The sequence below is a fragment of the Rhineura floridana genome, chromosome 9 (genome assembly GCF_030035675.1).
Source record: "Rhineura floridana isolate rRhiFlo1 chromosome 9, rRhiFlo1.hap2, whole genome shotgun sequence".
NCBI lineage: Eukaryota > Metazoa > Chordata > Lepidosauria > Squamata > Rhineuridae > Rhineura > Rhineura floridana.
Genome location: NC_084488.1, coordinates 87,356,877 through 87,381,581, shown reverse-complemented (window position 1 = coordinate 87,381,581; position 24,705 = coordinate 87,356,877). Strand labels below are relative to the sequence as shown.

General features: G+C 43.1%; 1 protein-coding gene and 1 long non-coding RNA gene across 2 annotated transcripts in view; one reads left to right on the top strand and one right to left on the bottom strand.

The window, feature by feature from the left end:
• Positions 1 to 24,705, bottom strand: part of LOC133364524 (bifunctional heparan sulfate N-deacetylase/N-sulfotransferase 4) — a 228,620-nt gene that overhangs the window by 27,939 nt on the left and 175,976 nt on the right. Inside the window, exon 7 of the mRNA XM_061585276.1 lies at positions 13,466 to 13,562. Coding sequence (XP_061441260.1) covers positions 13,466 to 13,562 — 97 coding nt within the window. The remainder of the gene's footprint in view (positions 1 to 13,465; positions 13,563 to 24,705) is intronic.
• LOC133364525 (uncharacterized) overlaps positions 1 to 24,705 on the top strand; it is a 167,907-nt gene that overhangs the window by 19,489 nt on the left and 123,713 nt on the right. The window contains exon 2 of the long non-coding RNA XR_009757967.1: positions 17,555 to 17,627. This is a non-coding gene — a long non-coding RNA (uncharacterized LOC133364525). The remainder of the gene's footprint in view (positions 1 to 17,554; positions 17,628 to 24,705) is intronic.

Below are 24,705 nucleotides of genomic sequence, written 5' to 3'. Positions count from 1 at the left end.
AGAGTTAGAAACTGAGAAGTTGAGGATGGAAACTGAGAGATTGAGGATGGAAACTGAGAGAATGAGAGTGGCTGCTGAGATACAAGGGGAAAGATAGAGATAGAGAGAAATTTCACTCTGAGGAGACAAGGAAAGACAGAGATGGAGCAAAAATAAATATTACTCCAAAGGACTTTGCTGTGTATGAGCCTGGTCAAGATCCTCAAATTTATCTCACAACCTTTGAAAAGGCAGCTCAGTTGTGGGGGCTACCTGAAGATAAATACATGCAGTATTTATCAAACCTGATCAAAGGGGAATTGGCAGAGGTATACCAATATTTCCCCTCAGACAGTCCCGTCACCTATGCTGAGTTTAAAGAGGCAGTCTACAAAAGATTCAGACTGGGACCTGGCTATTTTAGAAAGTTATTCTGAAACTGTCAGATTCAAGCAGGGAGGTCTTTTGTTGAACTGGGAGCAAAGCTGATGGATATATTTGGAAAGTGGATGAGTAGTGCCAAAGCTCAGTCAGTGGAAGAGGTGAAAAGCCTCATGATACTGGATCAATTATACCATCAGTTACCACCAGAAATAAGGCTCCTGGTCAAAGACCGTTCCCCTACATCGGTGCAGGAGGCCACAGAGATGGCAGATCACTTTGCCTCCAATAGAACTGGCTGGGTGGGGAAAACATCAAGAGATTTTAACCCCAGACCATATAGTGGCAGCAAAAAGGATGTGGTACCACAGCGAGTGAGTCCTCCAGTAACATCTGAAGGGCACAGGACAGCCCAGAGTGGATTTGTGTACCCTAAAACAGAGGAGAAATTATGCTATAAATGTGGTACACCGGGGCACCTACGTTTTCAATGTGAGGTTGCCAACTCCATTAGTAATCCTGCTCAGGCAAGGGCAGTAAAAATAGAACCAAAAGATCTAACCACGAAAAAGGTTCAGTTCTGCCAGATAAACTGGACAGAAGTAACAGACCTTGATTCAAGTCTGAGAGAGGAAGTGAGTGTACAAGGGGCAAATTATTGGGCATTGCTTGATACTGGTGCCGCTCAGACGTTACTGAGGCCAGATTTAATAAAATCTGAGGAAATATTACCTCAGGAAACGGTGACTATTCAAGGAGTGAGGGGTAGACCAGAAAGCTTGCCTATGGCCCTAGTGAAAATGGAGTGGAGAGGCCGAGAGGGCAAATATAAAGTAGGTATTAATGCCCAACAACAAGAACCAGTGATACTGGGAAGAGATGTTATGGGGGCACAAGGGAAAATATATGTGGTGACCAGACAGCAACTTGGCAGAGAAACAGAAGCCATGTTAAAAGGGGTTGAAGGAAACAGGGTGGAATCTGTTTGCGAGCCTCAGGTCACCATAGCAACCCTTGGCAGGCCTGCTGAAGGAGACAAACTGTATCAAATGGTCTCTGGGGAAGAGACAGAGCATTTCAGAGAAGAACTGGATAAGGATACCAGTTTGAAGCAAATAAAGGAGCAAGCCCTGACCCAACAGATTCCTTTCACTGACAAACTGAGGAATCAAGTTGTGTGTGAGAATGGGATTTTATATAGACTGTGGATGCCTGCTGAGAGAAAGGATGAATGTGAACCAGTGAAGCAATTGATAGTACCTAGCAAATACAGAACCAGATTGCTAGAGGTAGCCCACGATGTCCCATGTGCAGGACATCTGGGAATAAAAAAGACCAAGAGGAGATTGGCGGCACACTATTATTGGCCAAATATCTCCAAAGATGTAAAACAACATTGTCTATCTTGTGGTATCTGCCAAAAGGTGGGAAAAAGTGGAGTAAAGACTAAGGCACCCTTAAAGCCCCTTCCTATAATTGGACAACCCTTTTATAGAGTGGGAATAGATTTGGTGGGCCCTTTTTCCAAACCCACAAGGCATGGCAAGAAATATCTATTGGTGGTGGTGGATTTTGCCACAAGGTACCCAGACGCAGAAGCACTAAGATCTGTAGAAGCCCCTGTAGTGGCAGAGGCTTTATTAAAAATCTTTATGAGGCTGGGTTTTCCTCATGAAGTGCTGATGGATCAAAGCAGTGTATTCATGGGAGAAGTGATGCAATGTATGTGGAAATGTTGTGGTCTAAAACATCTAAAGACCACTAATTACCATCCCGCCACTAATGGGCTAACAGAGAGATTCAATGGGGTTTTGAAGGGCATGATAAGAAGCTATGTTCAAGATCACCCACAAGACTGGGATGAACATTTGGGATGCTTCTTATTTGCATACAGAGAAGTCCCTCAAGAGTCAACAGGCTTCTCACCCTTTGAACTCATGTTCACTAGAAAAGTGAGGGGACCTTTGGAACTGTTAAAATATTCATGGGAAGGAACCCTGGGAGAGTACAAAACATCTGTAGTAGATTTTGTATTGGAATTCCGCAATAAATTAACATCAATGATGGAAGTAGTGAAAGAGAATTTGAGTCAAGCACAGGAGAAGCAAAGTTACTGGTATGACAGAATAGCCAGGGAACGTGTGTATGATGTGGGAGATATGGTTATGGCGTTCATACCCAGGAAACATGACAAATTACAGGCTAGCTGGGAAGGACCATATACCATCAGAGAAAGGCTTGACACAGTGACATATGTAATCACCACAGACCAATTAAACAAAAGCAAAGTGGTTCATGTAAATATGTTAAAGCCTTACCATACCAGGGATGCAAAGGTGTTGCAAGTTACCTTATTCCCTGAGGGAAGTGGGCCTGAACTTCCAGATTTGGTACAGGAAAGCAAAGACAAAGGAGGGGTAGATCAAGTGGAATGGTCAGAGGAGGTGCAGGAGGAAGTAAGAGAAGAGATTCTGAGAGTATTGAAAAACTATGGGGATCTCTTTAGCAATCAACCTGGCCTAACCAGTATAGCCAAACATTCCATTGATACTGGAGATCATGCCCCAATCAGATCTATGCCGTACCATGTGAATGGGAAAGTTTTGAGTGAGATCAAAAAGGAGGTCGAAGATATGCTGGAACTAGGAGTGATCAGGGAATCTATCAGTCCCTGGGCCTCAAGTATTGTCCTGGTTCCGAAAAAAGATGGAACGACAAGATTTTGCATTGATTATCGGCTAATCAATAAAATTACTGTCCCAGATGCGTATCCTATGCCTAGGGTAGACGCAATGTTAGAGTTATTGGGGGCAGCAACCATTATCTCTATGTTAGACCTCTGTAAAGGATTTTGGCAAATGGAACTAGACGAGCAATCCAGAGCCAAAACTGCCTTCAGTACACCAGATGGATTATATGAGTTTGTGACCTTACCCATGGGACTAAGGAACTCACCAAGTTCATTTCAGAGGCTAATCAATACTGTGTTGCGAGGCATGTCAGATTTTGCAGTGGCCTATATCGATGACGTGGCCATTTTTAGCAAGTCGGTGCCTGAGCATGTCCAACACCTGACAACAGTATTAGAGGCATTAAGAAAGGAAGGCCTCACAATAAAAGCGAAGAAATGCCAGTTTGGGTTGAAGGAGGTGGTCTATTTAGGACATAAGGTGGGGAGTGGGAAAATCACCCCCTTATGGAGCAATGTGGAGGCAATACAAGCGTGGCCTATCCCCTTAACCAAAAAGCAAGTTAGGGCATTTCTAGGTGTGGCTGGTTTTTATAGGAAGTTTGTGAAAAATTTTGGGGAAATAGCAACCCCCTTGCATGAATTGACAAAGAAAAAGTGTTCTGAGCGTGTGGTATGGACGGATGAATGTCAGAAGGCTTTTGATCTGCTGAAGCAAGCCTTGTGCCAAGGACCCATATTAATAGCACCAGACTATGAGCAACCATTCATCGTGGCTACAGATGCGTCAGACCTTGCGCTGGGAGTCGTCTTGCTGCAGGAGAGAGAAGGCACCAGACATCCAGTGGCGTACCTGAGTCGCAAGCTGACGCCGAGGGAGAAAAACTATTCGTCGGTCCAAAAGGAGTGCCTAGTGGTCGTGTGGGGACTGAATAAGTTGCGCCCATACGTGTGGGGATGAAGATTCACGGTAACAACGGATCATCGGGCCTTGTTATGGTTACAGACTATGAAAAACCATAATACTATCCTGCAGAGGTGGTCCTGGGCCCTACAAGACTATCAAGTGGACTTCCAGTTCATCAAAGGCAAGGACAATGTATTGGCCGATGGACTGTCAAGGCAGGTGGCTGGGACTGCAGTGACGTGACCAGACGGAGGAACAAAGAAAGACATTTTCCCAGAGAGATTTGTTTTATTTGTTAACGCGGCGTATGAATCCTGGAACAGGAATAATACTCTGCCGTTATTTTAAGGGGGGGGGGGAAATGTGATGTTCATGTATTAGTGTATATATGGTAAGTGCTGTTTGTATAGGAGATACATGGTAAGTGGAATGAAAGAGGAGGGGGGAGTGAATGGGCAGTAGAATGCTGGATGATTGGCTGAGTGTTTAGAATGGCTGAGGGTATAAATGGAAGGATGACAGTTAAATCTGGGTGGACGGTGAACGTGAGTGGGTTGTTTTGGTGGGTTTTTGAGAGGAGATTGGGTGGAGAGTTGGTGGATGTGAGGAGAGTGCGGAGTTTGGATTAATACTCAGACCAGTACCTCAGGAATAGATGAAACCATATGCTTAAGTGCCTTTATAAAGTAATCTTGTTATCTCTGTTATTTAATAAATATATTTGGTTTACCAAAGGCCTGATCCTTGGCTGGGGTTCCACAGACCAGAAGGGAGGGTAAGGTAAATACCAAGGCTGAAGGGTAACAAATGGTGGCAGCGGTGAAGAGAATAACACCACAAGTATTCAGAGCAAACCAGGATTATCTGCACTGATACAAAGGGATTGGGACAGCTTAAGCACGCAGTCACAGAGGTAACCTGATAGAGAGACTCAGGCAGAGTCTCTGGGAATACGGGTTATAGGACGTGACTGGTGGTGCTGCCTAGCAGGGGGATCTGGTGAGGTCTATGCTAGAGCGGGGAGAGAAACCATAAAAAAGGACAGTCCGGACTGGTGGAGTCCCTGGTGGTGCCTAGTGACAGGCAGTAACCACGAGCAGGTAGGAACCTGACAGGGAGAGCCAGGGAAGGGCGTCACAGAGGGGTGTCATGCATTGGTTCAGGAAGGCCACATCTCCTTGCCTTTATTGCTTCTTCAATTGCTCTCAGCTTCTCAGGGTGTGCCCTCTGAGGAAGAAGAACAAAGCATGAATCCAAGAAAAAATGGAAGAGGAACTTCACAATTTAAACATAAATAGACAATGGACACTCTTTGAGGACCAGCATGACAAAGGCTTACCTCAAAATGTTTCTTCACATTGGATGAGGAGGAAACAGCTGATCTCAGATTTTTGATCCTTGGAAGGCAGTAATTGCATCGTACAACAACATTTTTCCCACTCTGGCTCACAAATGTACAAGCTTTCTCAAAGCCAAACCATGGTACTTGCTGTTCTGCAGATGTGGCTGTGGGCAACTGGCACTGCTTCATGCCCTCCTCCTCCTCGTGCACAGGGCCTCCTTTCTGAACCTCACTTTCTAGTTTTGCCTCCTCAGGATCAACAAGCTGTGACTCAAGTGGCCGCACTAACTGACTGCTGCTCTCAGCAGCAAAACCTGCAACAGGCGTCTCTGTAATAAACAAGAGATAATGCTCCTATATGGGTGAACTTCAGCTGTGATGTGCCCCCATCTCTTCCCCATGCTGCAAGATGCCCCAGTCAGAGTGGAAGTAAGCAGGTCGATAGCACAAGTAAAAGAGATCCTATTTGCATCATTTTTGCTCACTGAATAACCCTGCCTGGGCCAGTCTAACCTACTATCTCACAGGGTTGTTGTGAGAACAAAATGAGACTAGGGTTCAAATCCCCACATAGCCATGAAGCTCACTGGGTGACCTTGGGCCAGTCACTGCCTCTCAGCCTCATGAAAACCCTATTCATAGGGTCACCATAAGTTGGAATCAACTTGAAGGCGGTACATATATTTTTAATTTTGAATATGATGATAATGATAATAAATATGCAGCATTTCAAATTAATTCTGTATGAGAAGCATTCCATGCCAAGCTTGGAAAACCAAGGATGAGGTATAAAATGTAGACAAAAATACTTTTGACAAAATGCCGTTTATCTTTTATATCTATATCTGTAAATAGCAATACAGCTGAATGATGTATGTAAAGTATTTTTCTTTCCCTTTTCTTTTTTATTAATATTTTAGTACTACTGCTAAAGTTCTGATGAAAGAATAAAGCATTCATTAGCCAAATTCAAATGATTAGAACACATCACATAAATTCCACTGAAGTTGGAGTTTTTGCCATAGAAAATAAAAAAACATATAACCTATGATAGCCCAATAGACAATCAGAACTAATATAAAACCCTATTGCTTCTCATTTGCAAATCTTGCAAGATCTAAGGTAACTCTAGATCATGTGAGTTCAGGTGATGCATGTTATGTACATTTGTATAGATATTAGCAGAGATTGTCAACAGTCTATCTCTCTCTGGGACTGGGAATCTCTCTCTTTCTCACAGAACATGAGTTTGAGAGCTGGGGGACTGAGAGGAGGAGCTGCAAGGACCCTACTTCTCACCTCATCTCTGCCAAGAACAAAAAAAATCAGCCTTAAGCCATTTATTATACGCCTAATGATTTTTTATTTTTATTATTATTATTATTATTACTGAGACAGTTTTTGTCCCACATACAATTCAGTCTTGTGATTAAACAGGACAAAAATACAAATAAAAAGAAAGATGGAGTTCAAATAAATATACAATAAAAAGCTAGCCGGCATTTTAAAAGGCAGGAGTGCTCTGTCTGGATAAATACAGCACACAAGTATGCATGGGAACAAAGAGGAGAGTTCAAAAAGGGGGGGAAGGAAGAGAAGTAGGCCAGAGCTTGGAAAAGTTACTTTTTTGAACTACAGCTCCCATCAGCCTAATCCAGTGGCCATGTTCCTAGGACTGATGGGAGTTGTAGTTCAAAAAAGTAACTTTTCCAAGCTCTGATAGGCCGAAGTTTCGGAAGTGCCTTGTGATTGATGGAGGGGGCGGCAGAGGCAAGGAGAGGCAGTGGGGGGGCAGAATGGTGCCATGGGGGCGGGGGGGCAGAACGGTGCCACGGGGGCACGCGCACGCACACACACACACACAAATCATCGTCACTCACCTCCACAGCTCTTCGCCATTCTGCTGCTGCCTTCTCCTCCGTTGTCCTTGCCCTGGCTTTTTCCTCCGGCATCCATTTTGTTCTCTCAGACGCTAGCAGGCCCTGCCTATTCACCTCTTCCCTCGTGCATCCTAACACAGATCACGAGGGAAGAGAGAGTCTGCGCAGAGGTCCAATCAGTGTGAGGTGTGATGTTCCTATATTAATGTATATATGGTAAGTGTTGTTGTTTTAGAAGATACATGGTAAGTGGAGTGAAAGAGGAGGGGGAGTGAATGGGCAGTAGAATGTGAGATGATTGGCTGAGTGTTTAAAATGGCTGAATGTATAAAAGGAAGAGTGAGAGTGGAATCGGGGGGGGAGAAGAGAAAGAGTGGATTGCTTGGTGGGGTTTAGAGAGTTGTTTGCCAGGAGGGAGGTGGAGTTCGGATTAGTATTGAGTAAAACCATATGCTTATGTGCCTTAAGAAGAAATCTTGTTAATCTTGTTAGCTTTGTTATCTTTAATAAATACTTAATTTGGTTTACCAAAGGCCTGATTCTTGGCTGGGGTTTCACAGACCAGAAGGGAGGGTAAGGTAATGACCAAGGCTGAAGGGAAACTGTAACAAATGGTGGCAGTGGTGAAGAGAATAACAATACCAGTATTCAGAGTCTCTGGGAATACTAGTATTAGGACGTGACTGGTGGTTGCCTAGCAGGGGGATCTGTTGAGATCTGTGCTAGAGTGGGGAGAGAAAAAATAAAAAAGGACAGTCCGGACTGGTGGAGTTCCTGGTGGTGCCTAGTGACAGGCAGTAGCCACGCGCAGGTAGGAACCTGACAGGGAGAGCCAGGGAAGGGCGTCACATGTGGTAGTAGCGGTGGGATATGAACAACAGAGAATCCAGATACGAACCAAAGAGAGTCCCAAAGACACGTGGTGACAAAGGAGACTACGTCACAGGTGTTGGCTGTAGCAGTGAGATACGAATACTAGACGATCCCTAATAGTTGTGTGGCAAACAGAAATAACAAAACAAGATTACTTGTGAGAGTGACTGGCAAAGAGTGTGTGGCAAAGAGTGAGTGAATTCAAACACCATGGCTGAATACATAAAAATGAAAAGAGAGGAGCTGGTGGAGAAGTGCATAACATTCAATTTACCTCACGAGGGTAAAGGGGTAGATGAATTGAGGGTAGCACTTATAGGATTTGCTACTGCCCAGCAAAAACAACCTGTCAGAGAGGAAACCCCAGAAGGGTGCTCAAGTAATCCTGACTATATAGAGTATTTAAGAGAGAAGTTAAGATGGGAACGTGAGGAAAAAGATAAGGACAGAGAGATTGCAATGGTGAAAGTGAGAATGGAGGTGGAGGAGAAGGAAAAGCAACGTGTGTTGGAAACTGAGAAGTTGAAGATGGAAACTGGGAAGAGATGTAATGGGCGCCCAAGGAAAGATCTATGTAGTGACCAGACAGCAAATTGGCAGAGAAAAAGAAGCCATATTAAGGGGGGCTGAAACAAACAGGGTGGAATCTGTTAACCAGCCTCAGGTCACCATAGCAACCACTAGCAGGCCTGCTGAAGGAGACAAACTGTATCAAGTGGTCTCTGGGGAAGAAGCAGATCAATTCAGGGAAGAGCTGCATAAAGATATAAGTTTGAAGCAGATAAAGGAACAAGCCCTGACCCAACAGATTCCTTTCACTGACAAACTGAGGAATCAAGTTGTGTGTGAGAATGGGATTTTATATCGACTGTGGATGCCTGCTGAGAGAAAGGATGAATGTGAACCAGTGAAGCAATTGATAGTACCTAGCAAATACAGAACCAGATTTAATGGAGTTTTGAAGGGCATGATAAGAAGCTATGTTCAAGATCACCCACAAGACTGGGATGAACGGTTGGGATGCTTCTTATTTGCATACGGAGAAGTCCCTCAGGAGTCAACAGGCTTCTCACCCTTTGAACTCATGTTCACTAGAAAAGTGAGGGGACCTTTGGAACTATTAAAAAATTCAAGGGAAGGAACCCTGGGAGAGTACAAAACATCTGTAGTAGATTTTGTATTGGAATTCCGCAATAAATTAACATCAATGATGGAAGTGGTGAAAGAGAATCTCAGTCAAGCTCAGCAGAAGCAAAGTTACTGGTATGACAGAACAGCCAGGGAACGTGTGTATGATGTGGGAGATATGATTATGGTGTTCATACCCAGGAAACATGACAAATTACAGGCTAACTGGGAAGGACCATATACCATCAGAGAAAGGCTTGACACAGTGACGTATGTAATTACCACAGACCAATTAAACAAAAGCAAAGTGGTTCATGTAAATATGTTGAAGCCTTACCATACCAGGGATGCACAGGTGTTGCAAGTTACCTTATTCCCTGAGGGAAGTGGGCCTGAACTTCCAGATTTGGTACAAGAAAGCAAAGACAAAGGAGGGGTAGATCAAGTGGAATGGTCAGAGGAGGTGAAGGAGGAAGTAAAAGAAGAGATTCTGAGAGTTTTGAAAACCTATAGGAATCTGTTTAGTAATAAACCTGGCCTAACCAGTATAGTTATACATTCCATTGATACTGGAGAGCATGCCCCAGTCAGATCTGTACTGTGCTGTGTGAATGGGAAAGTTGTGAGTGAAGTAATCTATTTAGGACATAAGGTGGGGAGTGGGAAAACCACCCCCTTATGGAGCAAGGTGGAGGCAATACAAGCGTGGCCGATCCCCTTAACCAAAAAACAAGTAAGGGCATTTCTGGGTGTGGCTGGATTTTATAGGAAGTTTGTGAGAAATTTTGGGGAAATAGTAACCCCCTTGCATGAATTAACAAAGAAGAAGTGTTCTGAGCGTGTGGTATGGATGGATGAATGTCAGAAGGCTTTTGATCTACTGAAGCAAGCCTTGTGCGAAGGACCCATATTAATAGCACCAGACTATGAGAAACCATTCATCATGGCTACAGATGCGTCGGACCTGGCGCTGGGAGTCGTCTTGCTACAGGAGAGAGAGAAGGCACCAGACATCCAGTGGCGTACCTGAGTCGCAAGCTGACGCCGAGGGAGAAAAACTATTCATCGGTCCAGAAGGAGTGCCTAGCGGTCATGTGGGGACTGAACAAGTTGCGCCCATATGTGTGGGGACGAAGATTCACAGTGACTACGGATCATCGGGCCTTGTTATGGTTGCAGACTATGAAAAACCATAACACTATGCTGCAGAGGTGGTCCTGGGTCCTACAGGACTATCAAGTGGACTTCCAGTTCATAAAAGGCAAGGACAATGTACTGGCCGATGGACTTTCCAGGCAAGTGGCTGGGACTGCAGTGACGTGACCAGACAGAGGAACAAAGAAAGACATTTTCCCCATAGAGACTTTTATTTGTTAACGCGACGTATAAATCCTGGAACAGGAATAATACTCTGCTGTTGTTTAAGGGGGGGGGAATGTGATGTTCCTATATTAATGTATATATGGTAAGTGTTGTTGTTTTAGAAGATACATGGTAAGTGGAGTGAAAGAGGAGGGGGAGTGAATGGGCAGTAGAATGTGAGATGATTGGCTGAGTGTTTAAAATGGCTGAATGTATAAAAGGAAGAGAGAGAGTGGAATCGGGGGGGGAGAAGAGAACTGAGTGGGTTGCTTGGTGGGGTTTAGAGAGTTGTTTGCCAGGAGGGAGGTGGAGTTCGGATTAGTATTGAGTAAAACCATATGCTTATGTGCCTTAAGAAGAAATCTTGTTAATCTTGTTAGCTTTGTTATCTTTAATAAATACTTAATTTGGTTTACCAAAGGCCTGATCCTTGGCTGGGGTTTCACAGACCAGAAGGGAGGGTAAGGTAATGACCAAGGCTGAAGGGAAACTGTAAAAAATGGTGGCAGCGGTGAAGAGAATAACAATACCAGTATTCAGAGTCTTTGGGAATACTAGTATTAGGACGTGACTGGTGGTTGCCTAGCAGGGGGATCTGTTGAGATCTGTGCTAGAGCGGGGTGAGAAAAAATAAAAAAGGACAGTCCGGACTGGTGGAGTCCCTGGTGGTGCCTAGTGACAGGCAGTAGCCACACGCAGGTAGGAACCTGACAGGGAGAGCCAGGGAAGGGCGTCACATGAGGCACATGTCTTGTGTTAACCAATCACAGCCAGGAGCTGTCTTCCCCTTGTTCCTGCCCCCAAGTAACGTGCAACCTAACGTGGAAACATTAAAGTTGCAGCTGAAAAGTAGGGAAATTACTAGTCGTTCCGTTACTTGCCAAATGTAATGGAATTACCCACTCGTTATTTAAAATTGTAACGAATTACAAGTAACTCGTTAAAAATAACGAGTTACTTCCAAGCTCTGGGCCAATGGTATGTACAGGAACTGAGGCAGAGGGACCCTCACTTTGTGGAGGCGTTGGGCAAATTGCCCCAGCTGCCCCTGCCTGGGCAGTCCTGCAGACTTGCCATGTTACCACAGTTTATGGCTTGTGCAAGATGGTCAAATATAGCAGCCCTGCTACTCCCAGGCTTTTCCCCAGCCACGTCTATGAAAAGCTACCTCTTACTGCTGCTCTGCTTTTCAGTGTACTTCTGCTTCAGTTCTTTGATCCCAATGAAGTCTCTGTCATGTGGTGTGGGTGAGGTGTAGTCTATATTCTTTATTATGTTCCCCACATACCCAAAATAGCTCCTGCTGCAAGCTCTCCTCCCTGAGCTCCAACACTCCCTCCTCAGCTACAAGAAGTATGCCTTCTGTTGCAGTTAAAGGGACAGTATCACCATATGCTACAGTCTCCCAGGCTGTAGCTTCTTCAGTCTTCTTCCCTTGCTGCTTTTTAATTTTGAAAATTAATATTGTCCCAAAATATAGAGCTATAGTAACCATGTGACCAAGACTAGCAACTGCCTTGTACACCAACCAGTTTGTAGCACAAGTGAGGCTTGAACCATCATGCCACCTCCCATGGTGTGGTAAATATAAGTGTCTTGACTGTGGTATTTGTGAAAATGTCTTCTACAAAGCTATCTGGGGTTCAAAACAGAAAATGCTTTTTGCCACCCTAGCTCATCGCAGATAGTACATTTTTTAAAAAGCCTCTGAGCACAGCTTGGTGCCCCCTTCACCTGAGCTTGGCAAGCTCCTCAGCTCAGCACCCTGGGTGACCACCCAGCTTCCCACCCCTAAGGCCAGCCCTGCTTGCAAGCAACCTGCAGCCACTCCTGGTTCTCTGATGGGTATGCCTGTAGGATATATGAGTATACCTGCTTTCAAATACATGCTTCTCTTATTTACTTATATAACAGTTTTAAGTTTTACCATGCAACTTTTAAGTGAATACTTAACAATGTAATTTGTCATTGAGTTTCTTTGTTAAACCATGCTGAATAATGGTATTGACTAAAGAATGAATCTTTGGTACAGTACCTCCTCTTCTTCCTTAGCTTCTCTGTCACACACAGAAGAAGCTAGGCTATTTTGCTTCTGCCTTTAGATCACAATGTTTTTACGTGGGAAACTGCCCAGATCATGAGTTTCTCCCTTTTGCGTACTAGTTTGTATCTGCTTTCCCAATTTATCAGTTTTGTCTCTTCAAATCTAGAGACATCAGAGAATTCCACATTGTTGAGAAAAGAAGCACAAAGGGAACAGCAGGAATAAATTTTACAGTGGAGACTATTCCTTCACAGTATCTTTATGGATATTGCATCAGTGAAAACATAGTCACAAAAAAGAACAATTCCATAAGTTCTTAAGATGAAATTGTCTAGGAGAGATAGAACAGGAATTTGCTGAGCTGGAATAGTGCTGTCTAAATTTATGAATGAAAAAAGTCTGAAGACTAACTCATGTGGGTTAATTTAGGATGACAGGAGGCAGGTTACTAATTGCATGGTCAAAAGTGTGTCCATGGCCAAGTGATTGCCTGATACTGGAGTACTTTACTGCAAAACAACACCAGTAGCCACGTACTGGCATGGTGAACCACTGTGTGGCATACAGTAAGAACATAAAGACATAAGAACATAAGAAAAACCTGCTGGATCAGGCCAATGACCCATGTAGTGCTGCATCCTCTTCTCACAGTGGCCAACCAGAGAAATGTGATGCCCATCCCTACTTCAATAATTATTCAGTGTTCACCACAAGGATTCTAATGCAGCAATCTATATCTTTCCATGCTAAACATTGATTCACAACTCCTTATAAAGTCCAGGAAACTCTCCAAATCACCTGGATCACCAAGTCACCTCTAAATCTTGGACACTCTGAATCCTGCTGGATATTTTTGTGATACAGTACAGCATTTGCTTACCTGTTTTCTGAGGTCCAATCACAAGACATTTTGGTAGGTGATCACAAGTTTTATCTCTAGACCAAATATCCCGATGGCGTCTGTCATCACATGGATTCTGATTGAAAGAGAGAAGTAAATTAATTTCTGGAAAAAATTCAAATATTCTAACATTCTGCCCAATTGAAACATTCTGTGTAGCAAATGCTTCTTGAGATGAGATGCCAGAAGCATCCCATCACTCATTGATTATGGACCTAATGTGACAACAGATCTGACCTTAGCGTCCAAATACAAGATAATGTATTCCAATAATTATTAGAGAAGGATCACATTAATTTTATATAACAGCAGCCTATATATCTTCAGCAACTGTACTGGCAGTTGATAACACCTGCAGATATACCTTGGTAAAGTGAAAGAATATGCAAGATACCTCTGTTGGTTTATTTTTTTATAATGGAAATGGGAATTAATAAATCAGTAGTCCAATAAATGAGCTGATCTTCAGCATGGGAATCAGTGTTTAGGGTGTTTAAAATGGTAACGCAAATTCCATCTCCTTCTGGTGTGATATCTCATGTTGTTTTGAGCTTGGATGGGGCTTGCTGCACAAAGTGGGCAATGTGACGTCCTCCCCTGGTTCTCCCTGTCAGGTTCCCACCTGCTTGTGGCTACTGCCTTTCACTAGGCACCACCAGGGATACCACCAGTTCAGACCGTCCTTTATATGGTTTCTCACTCCGCTCTAGCACAGATCTCACTAGATTCCCCTGCTAGGCAGCACCACCAGTCACGTCCTATAACCAATACTCCCAGAGACTTTGCCTGAGTCTCTCTCTAGCTGGTTACTTTTGTGACTGCGTGCTTATGCTGTTCCCAACCCCCTTGTATCTTTATAGATAACGCATACAACTCTGGGTTGCTCTGGATACTTGAATTGTTATTATTCCTCCCTTCACCGCTGCCACCATTAGATACTGTTTCTGTTCAGCCTTGGTAATTACCTTGCCCTCCCTTCTGGTATGTATATCCCCCAGCCAAGGATCAGGCCTTTGGTAAACCAAATAAGTATTTATTAAATATCAGAAATAACAAGATTAGTTTTAGAATGTTTCACAAGCGTATGGTTTCATCTATTCCTGTTTTGTACTTGACTTATTATTAATCAGAACTCCAACTCCCTCTTTCTCCACACTCCTAACCTCCACCCTCAAACACCTCTTTCTCCACACTCCCAACATCCACCCAGATTCAACTGTCATTCTTCCATTTATACTCCCAGCCATTCAAACGCTCAGCCAATCATCCAGCATTCTATTGCTCATGTACTCCCCCCTCCTCTTTCACTCTACTTACCATATGTCTTCTATATAAACAGCACTTACCATATTTACACTATAAGCAGGAACATCACAGGCAGTTGTGCTGAAATTATTATGATGCTATCTCTTAACATTCTTTGTCAAAATCAAGCTATTAATTTGGTTGATTCACATAGGAAATTGTCCACAATTCTCCAATACTAGCTTTGATCTAATTTTGTAAAAAATAATATGCCCAATATTTGTATAGCAACTGTTCCTCAAATCTGCTTTGCACTTTATATGTCTAAACACTTAGCATATAAACAGATATTTCCCTAATTTATTCCCAAATATGCCCTTTTCAAAAATGCAAACCTGCTTTTATTAATTTTTTTCTCTGTGTGTTTTTTTGACAACAAAATACTGCTTTCCTCAGGTATTTCTGAGTTAAAGTGTATATTCTTTTAACAAGTATTATAAAACAAAGCAAAGATGCAGAGTGATATTTCACACATGAAGAAAAACCTAAATTTAAAATGTGTTTTGATGTGTGCAGTTAGTGATCGAAAACACCACACTATAGTTTGCCTGACATATCACAACTGAACAACTCAGTTTAAATTAGAGCATTCAGAATTAATTTCTGAAGTATGTAAGTTCAAATCCTTGTTTGTGTTTCATTTGCTTAGCTCCAATGAATTAATTGACCTTCTCAAAACAATAAGAGCATCATAAGAACTGCCTTGTGGCACAGAACAATCTAGCACGATACCTTCACATCAATGTGCCTTCACTCAATCGCCTCAATTATGAGACATTTCTGTGATTTCTTTTCTGCACATGTACATCAGCATTAGTTGTTGGTCAGTGATGGGCTCCGTTTCTGCAATAATTGGATTTGCCATCTGATTAATTATTATTTCTGATATTCTCTATCTTTAAGGAAAGAATTTCAAAGTAGCAACTCTCCACACCTGGTTGCCGATTCATTCTTCTTTCCCCCCCCATTGGTTTTTTTAAATTCGCTTTGAAATCATTGATAATGTGAGTGATACTTTTATTGATCTACTTTCTAAGTGAAGTCTTCAAATGTGTATTACATTTCACTGATGTCAATGAAGTGTTGATTGTGACAGACAGAAAGCAGCAGGGGGGAATGAGGTGTTGATTGTAAGCAGCATAGAGGAAGACACTAACTTGATTATCTGCCTTAATCTGCTCTGAGATGCACTTGAAAAGGAATGTAAACATGCAATTATAACAGAGTTCAGAATAAAGATCAATACTAGTGGAGACTCATGAATAAATTAAAATATTGATAATTCTCTATAAAGCAAATATATATTCACTAATAGGCAAGAAACCCTTGTGGTTTAAGAACGTACCTATGGCCAACAGATATTTCTATCAATCTTTAGGGAAATTGGGCAGCTATAGTGAATGCACCAGGGGAACAGGAGACCTGACCTCCTCTCTGAGGTATTGCACTGCCCTACAAATTTGTAAAAGTGCAAAGACAATTTCACTGTCCAATCCACTTCCTGTGTAGCTTGGAAGAATTTGGTAACATGTGCCTCTGAGCATATGGTGAGTGATGGCAACACCTGCCATCTGCAAAGATGGAGAATTATAGTTTTGTATGTTTGTTGGTGTACTTCTTACTTTGCTTCTTTCCTGTGTTACTAATGTTTCTATAGATAATCTAACCTAGAAAATTATTTCTCTCATTATTTATCCTAGAAATCTGTGTCAAATATTTTTTTATTAATTTCAAAGGCTTTTTATTGGTCAATGTCATATGATGGCGAAGACAGCCTTTTCTGTTTCAAACTGGAGGTTATGTTCTATTTCTAATTTGGGCTCATTGACAGTTGAATCTGAAACTGCAGTTTGATGTAAAAACATATTGATTACAATATGTTACTACTTAAGCAGTTTCTATCTGTTGGAAAAAACAAACATGGCCTGCCCAAGATGCACGTTTTCAGCCTGCTATACTTAAACCACTCCACTTAAAGAAGGTGGGCATGGTCAATTAAAAACATGGAGCACACCTAGAACTTTGCTAGAATATATTTCGCCTCCCACTGTTTAGCTTGTGCAAACTGAAACACTCCTATGCCCATTGGAAACTATTGCACAGAACAGTCAGTGCCATTATTCCACAATTGTTTTTAAACTTTTTTTTAGTGTTCATAGAATAGTAGAGTTGGAAGGGGCCTATAAGGCCATCAAGTCCAACTCCCTGCTCAATTTAGGAATCCAGATCAAAACATTCCCGACAGATGGCTGTCCAGCTGCCTTTTGAATGCCTCCAGTGTTGGAGAGCCCACTACCTCTCTAGGTAATTGGTTCCATTGTCGTATGGCTCTAACACTTAGGAAGTTTTCCCTGATGTCCAGTCAAAATCTGGCTCCCTGCAACTTGAGCCCATTATTCCGTGTCCTGCACTCTGGAACAATTGAGAAGAGATCCTGGCCCTCCTCTATATGACAACCTTTCATGTACTTGAAGAGTGCTATCATATCTCCCCTCAGTTGTCTCTTCTTCAGGCTAAAAATGCCCAGTTCTTTCAGTCTGTCCTCATAGGGCTTGGTTTCCAGTCCCCTGATCATCCTTGTTGCCCTCCTCTGAACCTGTTCCAGTTTGTCTGCATCCTTCTTGAAGTGCGGAGACCAGAACTGGACGCAGTATTCAAGATGAGGCCTAACCAGGGCTGAACAGAGGGGAACTAATACTTCACGCAATTTGGAAACTATATTTCTGTTAATGCAGCCTAATATAGCCTTTGCCTTTTTTGCAGCCACATCACACTGTTGACTCATATTCAGCTTGTGATCAACAACAATTCCAAGATCCTTCTCACATGTCGTATGGTGAGTCAAGTATCCCACATCTTATAACTGTGCATTTGGTTTCTTTTTCCTAAGGGTAGAACTTTGTATTTATCCCTGTTGAATTTCATTCTGTTGTTTTCAGCCCAATGCTCCAGCCTATCAAGGTCCCTTTGAATTTTGTTTCTGTCTTCCATGATATTAGCTATGGCCCCCAATTTTGTATCACCTGCAAATTTGATAAGCATGTTCTGTACCTCCTCATCCAAGTTGTTAATAAAAATGTTGAAGAGCCTGGGCCCAGGACCGAGCCCTGTGGTACACCACTCGTTACTTCTGCCCAGTTTGGGAAAAAACCATTGATAAGCACTCTTTGAGTACGATTCTGGAGCCAGCTGTGGATCCACCTGATAGTTTTTCCATCCAGCCCACATTTAGCTAGGTTGCTAATCAGAATATCATGGGGCACTTTGTCAAAAGCTTTGCTGAAGTAGAGATATATTATGTCCACAGCATTCCACAGTCTACCAGGGAGGTTACCCGATCAAAAAATGAGATAAGATTAGTTTGGCAAGATTTGTTCTTCATAAATCCGTGTTGGCTCCTAGTAATCACTAGATTGTTTTCAAGGTGCTTGCAGATTGACTGCTTTATAATCTGCTCCAGAGTTTTTTCCAGGGATTGATGTTAGGCTGACTGGTCTGTAGTTCCCCAGTTCCTCCTTTTTGCCCTTTTTGAAGATAGGGACAACATTACAGTGTTGCTGTACTTCACATATCCACAGAAACAGAAGCAAAACAGAATGATTTGCTATAGGAAAAGTCACTAAAATCAAACATATTTAAAGTGACTATCTGAACTATATCTTAATATTGTTGCTTCCTCCCTGCTTAAACAAGATCAGCACAGTACATGTCTTCTTTCTGTTATTTGGGCTGATTGCAGGTATTGCCACCACTCACCATATGCTGAGAAGCACGTTACCAAATTCTTCCAAGCTACACAGGAAGTGGGTTGGACTGTGAAAGACCAACCCAAATCATCTTTGCGTTTTTACAAATTTATAGGGCAGTACAATATCTCAGAGAGGAGGAGATTAGGTGGATGGGCACTGCACAGAGGTTAAGCCCCTTTCCTTTCCAAACGGAAAACTTTGTGAACAGTATCATTCTTTTTCAGGGTTTTCTCCACCTTTTATTTTAGGTATATGTAGTCTTCCAACTAAATTTAAACCAAAGCTGTCACTGGCCACATCCACACCAGACAGTTATTTCACTTTAGACAGTCATGGCTTCTCCCAAAGAATCCTGGGAAGTGTAGTTAGTGCAGGGTGCTGAGAGTTGCTAGGAGATGCGCTGTTCCCCTCACAGACCTTCAGTTAACGAGCAACTGACTGTTAAACCCCTCTGGCAGCTGGAGCTCTGTTAGGGGAACAGGAGTCTCCTCTCAGCACCCTTCACAAACCACACTTCCCAGGATTCTTTGAGGGAAGCCATAACTGTCTCAAGTGAAATGAAGGTTTGATGTAGGTATGGCCCCCTGATTAGCCAAGCCAAGAAGCTGTGAGTCTGGCTTTTAGAACACTGACAGTTGGTTCTTACTGAGCATGCCCAGGTTTTCATTGACTTCAACGATAAATTTCTTAAATTAATTAAAAATCGGCCAAACATTTTTTAAACTTTTAAACTGCAGAAGATAAAGGTCAGAGTATGGGGCAAGGGCAGTAATAGGATTACAGGTACTCTGTGAACATGGCTGATTTTTAATTAATTTCAACAAATAATGAGAACTCTGACAAAGAAAAGTCCAACAGGGGCCTAGTTTTTCCTGTCTCTCTTTTTACACTTTGAACTCTCGATTCTTTCTGATTGTTTTGTGTATTGCCATGAAAAATTAAAGGGTTGTTAAGCAAGCTTTTCTGAGTTCAGGACTGTAAGTTTTGTAAGGCTTTGTTTTGAAATGAGCGTATGGGAAGCATCAGAATGGCATGGGGGTATTTTCAATTTAACATTGCGGAATGCGAAAATCCATGTTGACTGTAGTATACAGCCACTCTTGTGGCTCTATAATAAATCAGTGGAAAAAGGAATTGGATCGTCAGTGTCCACTACGGGGGCATAATTAAAAACAAAACATAAAAAAGGAGAGGATTCCATCCTTATTGTTGACGCACATGGAGAAACTGTTCAATGTGCATAGGCTGGAGAATAGATTGACTGGAGTGCACATGCATCTACATAACCATGCATATCAATGTAATCCTTGCAACCCTCGCCATGAAACACCTAACAAGTTTTCAGAGGATGGACGAGGGTGCAGAGTATCTCAATGCACAGTGATTGTATGTAGTATCCAAGGCTGGTGCCAGAGGGCACCGAGGTTGGGACCTGGCTGAGGGGCCCTGTGGCCCAGAGGGGCCTCTCCTTAGGGTGGGAGGGCAGTGCTCCCATTCTGTGATCCTAAAACCTGACAGTGCAGCAGATCAAGGAGAGGGAACTCCCATGCTACAGATAGCATGGGTATCAATAAGCCTGCCTGCATGCCCCACCTACCTCTCCCATCAATGTGAATGCTGTGTGCGCTGTGTACATGCATGCCTGCCATTATCCAAGATGGTAGCAGGGGCTTCCCTAAGGGGCTGTCATCCCCACTGCCATCTTGGTTGATGGCAGGCATGTCTTTAACACGACACAAGAGGTAGGTGCGGTGTGCATATGGGCTCATTAGCCCCACACTGCCTATATGAGTGGGTGATGGGCTACAGCCCCACTGGCCTGGGACAGGCTGGTGCCCGGGGACCCAGTAATCCCTGGCCCTGGCCCTGGTAGTATCTTTTTGAGTTTGGCAATAAATAAATAGCAAAAGTATAGAAACTGAAATAGATTGGCTATCTGTTATGAAATAGTCTGAAATTTTGAGTACTGAGTTTCAGTCTGCCTTCAGCTATAGACTTGAGACTGCTTTCTCATGAGAACACCCCATGGTGTTGCTGCAATGTTTAAAGGTCCACAACAATATGAGCAGGGCTGATTGCACAGGTCTTTTTCACAGAATCTTGATGGGAAGACCTATGTGATTGGCTAAACCTATATTATTATAGGATCAGTTGGGAATACTCCATGGAAAAGTGGCTCTCACGCAGCACTTCTGTAATGTGTAAAAGACAACTTAACAGTCATTCTCTGTCAGCTGGAGTTCCTCAGATGTAAAATAGATACATTACAAGACAATTTTGCACCTTATGTGCCACATCAAAGTTTGATGTTATATGCTGCCAGTTCTGATGTTTGATTATTTGAAATTTAGTTTCCCTGGTTTTATATCTTCTCTTTTTTAAAAAAAGAAGAGGCAATCAAAGTAACTGTTATATAAATTTAAATTCATCCTCTTCAAGCTCAGGCGGCAAATATGTTTCCAAGATAAAGTGTTTGGTAACATTAAACATTCTCATGGTGACATAGAAAAGAAAAAAAACCCACTGCTCGAGGTCATTTAGCAATTTATCTTTCTACTATGTGTTAATGACAAATAAAATGTGAGAAGAGAGTGAAAGGAGGCTCTTCAAAAGAATTATCATGCTGAAATTGCCTTTATAAGGGATCCTGGTGTGTCAAATACAGTGGGCTAGATATTCAGATGGTATTGATGATATAGCTTTATACAGTCGGCAGGCATCATGGCTTAAAGCAAATGGGTAATCCTTTCTTTCAACAATGTAAATTTGTAGAGAAATTTGTCTTTCAAGGTTATAAAGAGGCGGCTTATACCAAATCAGACCATTGTTTCATCTTTCCCAGTGCTCTCTAATGGGGATGTGCACTTGGGGAAAAATTGTTTTGGTTTGGTTTTCTGGAAGCCCCCTTTGTTATGTTTTTAATTTGTTATTGACTCATTCATTTAATTTCTCTTTCATTCATTTTTCATCTCTGTTTTGTTTCATTTGCACCTTGATTACAATGAAAGCACAGTCTACCTTCCTATCTTTGGAATGTTACATTCACATGGCAACCCCCATATTTTATCCTTCTCCCCCAACATTCACTGTCCCTAGAAATGTCATTCTGGCCCCATTTTGAAAACGCATGGCAGGAGCTGCCCTTCTTAGCCACTCAATGTGGCCTTTACCCTTAAAGACATTAAAAAAGAAGAAGAAATTATAAAAGACCTTTGACTACCTCATAACAAGTTTCACTAAGCAGCCGGTACCCCAAACTCAAATTACCTTCCCAGGGCCGGATTTAAACTTGTTGTGGCCCTAAGCTATAACATGAGTGAGGCCCTTCCCTCTTCAACAAGTATGTGCATTACTTATGGGGTTAGCGCAGTTGACGCTGAGGCCGACATGCGGGCTGTTTTCTGCAAGAATCCAAAAGGCCTCATGTGTACGACGTTCTATAGAATTGTTTACTGTTTACTGTTATTGGCAAGCGAGCCACAACAATGATATTCAATACCTACCAAAAATCTTCATTTTGTATGATGTTTATGGTTTCCCAGTGGCAATGTTGTAAATTTTCTTTCTTTCTTTCTTTCTAACGTGAGGCCCCTTGTAACGTGAGGCCCTAAGCTGTAGCTTGTTTAGCTTGTACGTAAATCCGGCCCTGTACCTTTGCCTGCCAGATCCCCCTCTCACTTTTGTTGGAAACAAATGTCTGATGAAAGTGTGTTGTATTATGTGAGGGATCTTTGCACAGCCCTAGTTAAGCCCCCCCCACGTTGTGATCCATCTCCCCACCACCAATCTCCTCTAGATTGGTTTAAAAGAAAACAAATTATAAAGAAAAAAGAAAAGGTAATAGAAGGAGGGTAGCACCCTCACCCTCGGGACCCACCACCCAAGGGCAGCTGGGTTTTTATGCCTCCTGCCCCAGCCAGCAGCTGATGCAAGAGGCTGCAAGATTAACTGCAGCCTCTCTCTGGAGCCAGGGTCATGCAGGGGTCCCAGTCCTTGCAGCACTTACTAGGGACTTCAGCTGTCTCAAGGGACAGCAACCCAAAGGAGTGAGCAGCAAGCACCCAGATGCTCAGATACTCACTCCCAGGGCAGGTCTTCTTCAGTCCCCTAGTGCTGCAGCTGTTCTCTGCCTCCATCGCATCCTCTAGTAGCTGTCCGATGGAGCTTTTCCGTATTGTCAGGGGTCTGTGAATTGTTTGCAAGGCACTTTGAGGGTAAAGTTGCTCGCCTCCGTAGCAGTGTTGATGCCCCCTCCACATCTACTGTAGTCCCCAATGAGATGTCCAGTGCAACGTCTGCTGCAACTTCTTGGGAACAGTTTCAGTTGATGCAGCCTAATGACATAGACAAGGTGCTTGCGATGATGCGGCCAGCAAGATGTCCTCTCGACCCTTGCCCTTCTTGGCTTATTAAAGCTTGCCGAGGGGGTCTGACCGAGTGGATCCAGGTGTGGTCAATGCATCATTGTGGGAGAGAGTGGTTCCAGCTGCCTTGAAAGAGACAGTGATCCGACCACTCCTGAAAAAGTCCACCCTGCGCCCACTGGGTTGTGACAACCGGTTGCAAATACTCCCTTTTTAGGGAAGGTGATTGAGAGGGTTGTGGCGCAACAATTGCAAGTACTCTTGGATGAAAGAGATTATCTTGACCCATCCCAGTCTGGGTTCAGGTCTGGTTATGGGACTGAATCGGCCTTGGTCGCCCTGATGGATGACCTTTATTGGGAGAAGGACAGGGGGAGTGCAACCCTGTTATTCTTACTTGATCTCTCAGCGGCTTTTGATACCATTGACCATGGTATCCTTCTGGGCTGACTTGGTGAGCTGGGTATTGGAGGCACTGTTGACAGAGGTTCCGATCCTATCTCCAGGGTCGTTTTCAGAGAATAGCATTGGGTGACTATCTTTCGGCCGCCTGGCAGTTTTGCTGTGAGGTGCTGCAGGGTACCATTTTGTCCCCCATGCTGTTTAACATCTATATGAAGCCCTTGGGAGCAGTCATCAAGAGATTTGGGGCAAGATGTCAGCAGTATGCTGATGATACCCAGATCTATTTCTCCATAACATCTGAATCGGAAGAGGCCGTGCAAGCCCTGGACTGCTGCCTGGACTCGGTGGTGGGCTGGATGAGGGCAAATAAACTGAGTCTGAATCCTAGCAAGACAGAGGCACTGTGGGTTGGTGGTTCCCGAGTTCGGATAATTGGTCAGTTGCCTGCTTTGGATGGGGTCGTACTCCCTCTGAAAGAACAGGTCTGTAGTCTGGGGGTGCTCCTGGACCCATCTTTGTTGCTAGAGGCCCAGGTGACCTCCATGGCTAGGAGTGCCTTTCATCAGCTTCGGCTGGTAAGACAGCTGTGGCCGTTTCTGGACTGGGATAGCCTGACCACTATTGTCCACGCACTGGTAACCTCCAGGCTGGATTACTGTAATGCACTCTATGTGGGGCTGCCCTTGAGGTTGGTCCGGAAGCTGCAGCTGGTGCAAAATGTGGTGGCGAGACTGCTCACTGGGGCAGGGTATCGTCAACATGTCACCCCGCTGCTGAAAGAATTGCACTGGTTGCCCATTTGCTACCGTGCCAAGTTCAAAGTTCTAGTTTTGGTGTACAAACCCCTATATGATGATGATGATGATGATGTTTTATTTCTAGGCTGCCTTTTGGCCAAAAAGGCTCCCAAGGCAGCTTACACACAAATAAAAAACACAAATACAAAATACAAATAAAAACAATACAATTTACAAAAAATCAAACTAACAAAATTATACAGCTTGGGACCAGGATACCTGAAAGACCATCTTACTCTTTATATACCCAGTTGATCACTGTGCTCTGTAGGTGAGGGCCTCCTGCAGATACCATCTTATCGGGAAGTTCGTTCTGCGCAATATAGGAAATGGACCTTTAGTGTGGTGGCACCTACCCTGTGGAATTCCCTCCCCTTGAATATTAGGCAGGCGCCATCTCTGCTATCTTTTTGTCGCCTTTTGAAGACTTTCCTTTTTCAACAAGCCTTTTAAGTTGAGACCTATCCCAGTCTGCGTCTGTGTTAGAATTGCTTGTTAATGTGTTTTTTTAATAATATGTTTTTAACCCTTTTTTAAAATATGCTTTTAAAGCTTTAAAAAAATGTTTTTATGTTGTTTTGTTTTAATGTATTATTATT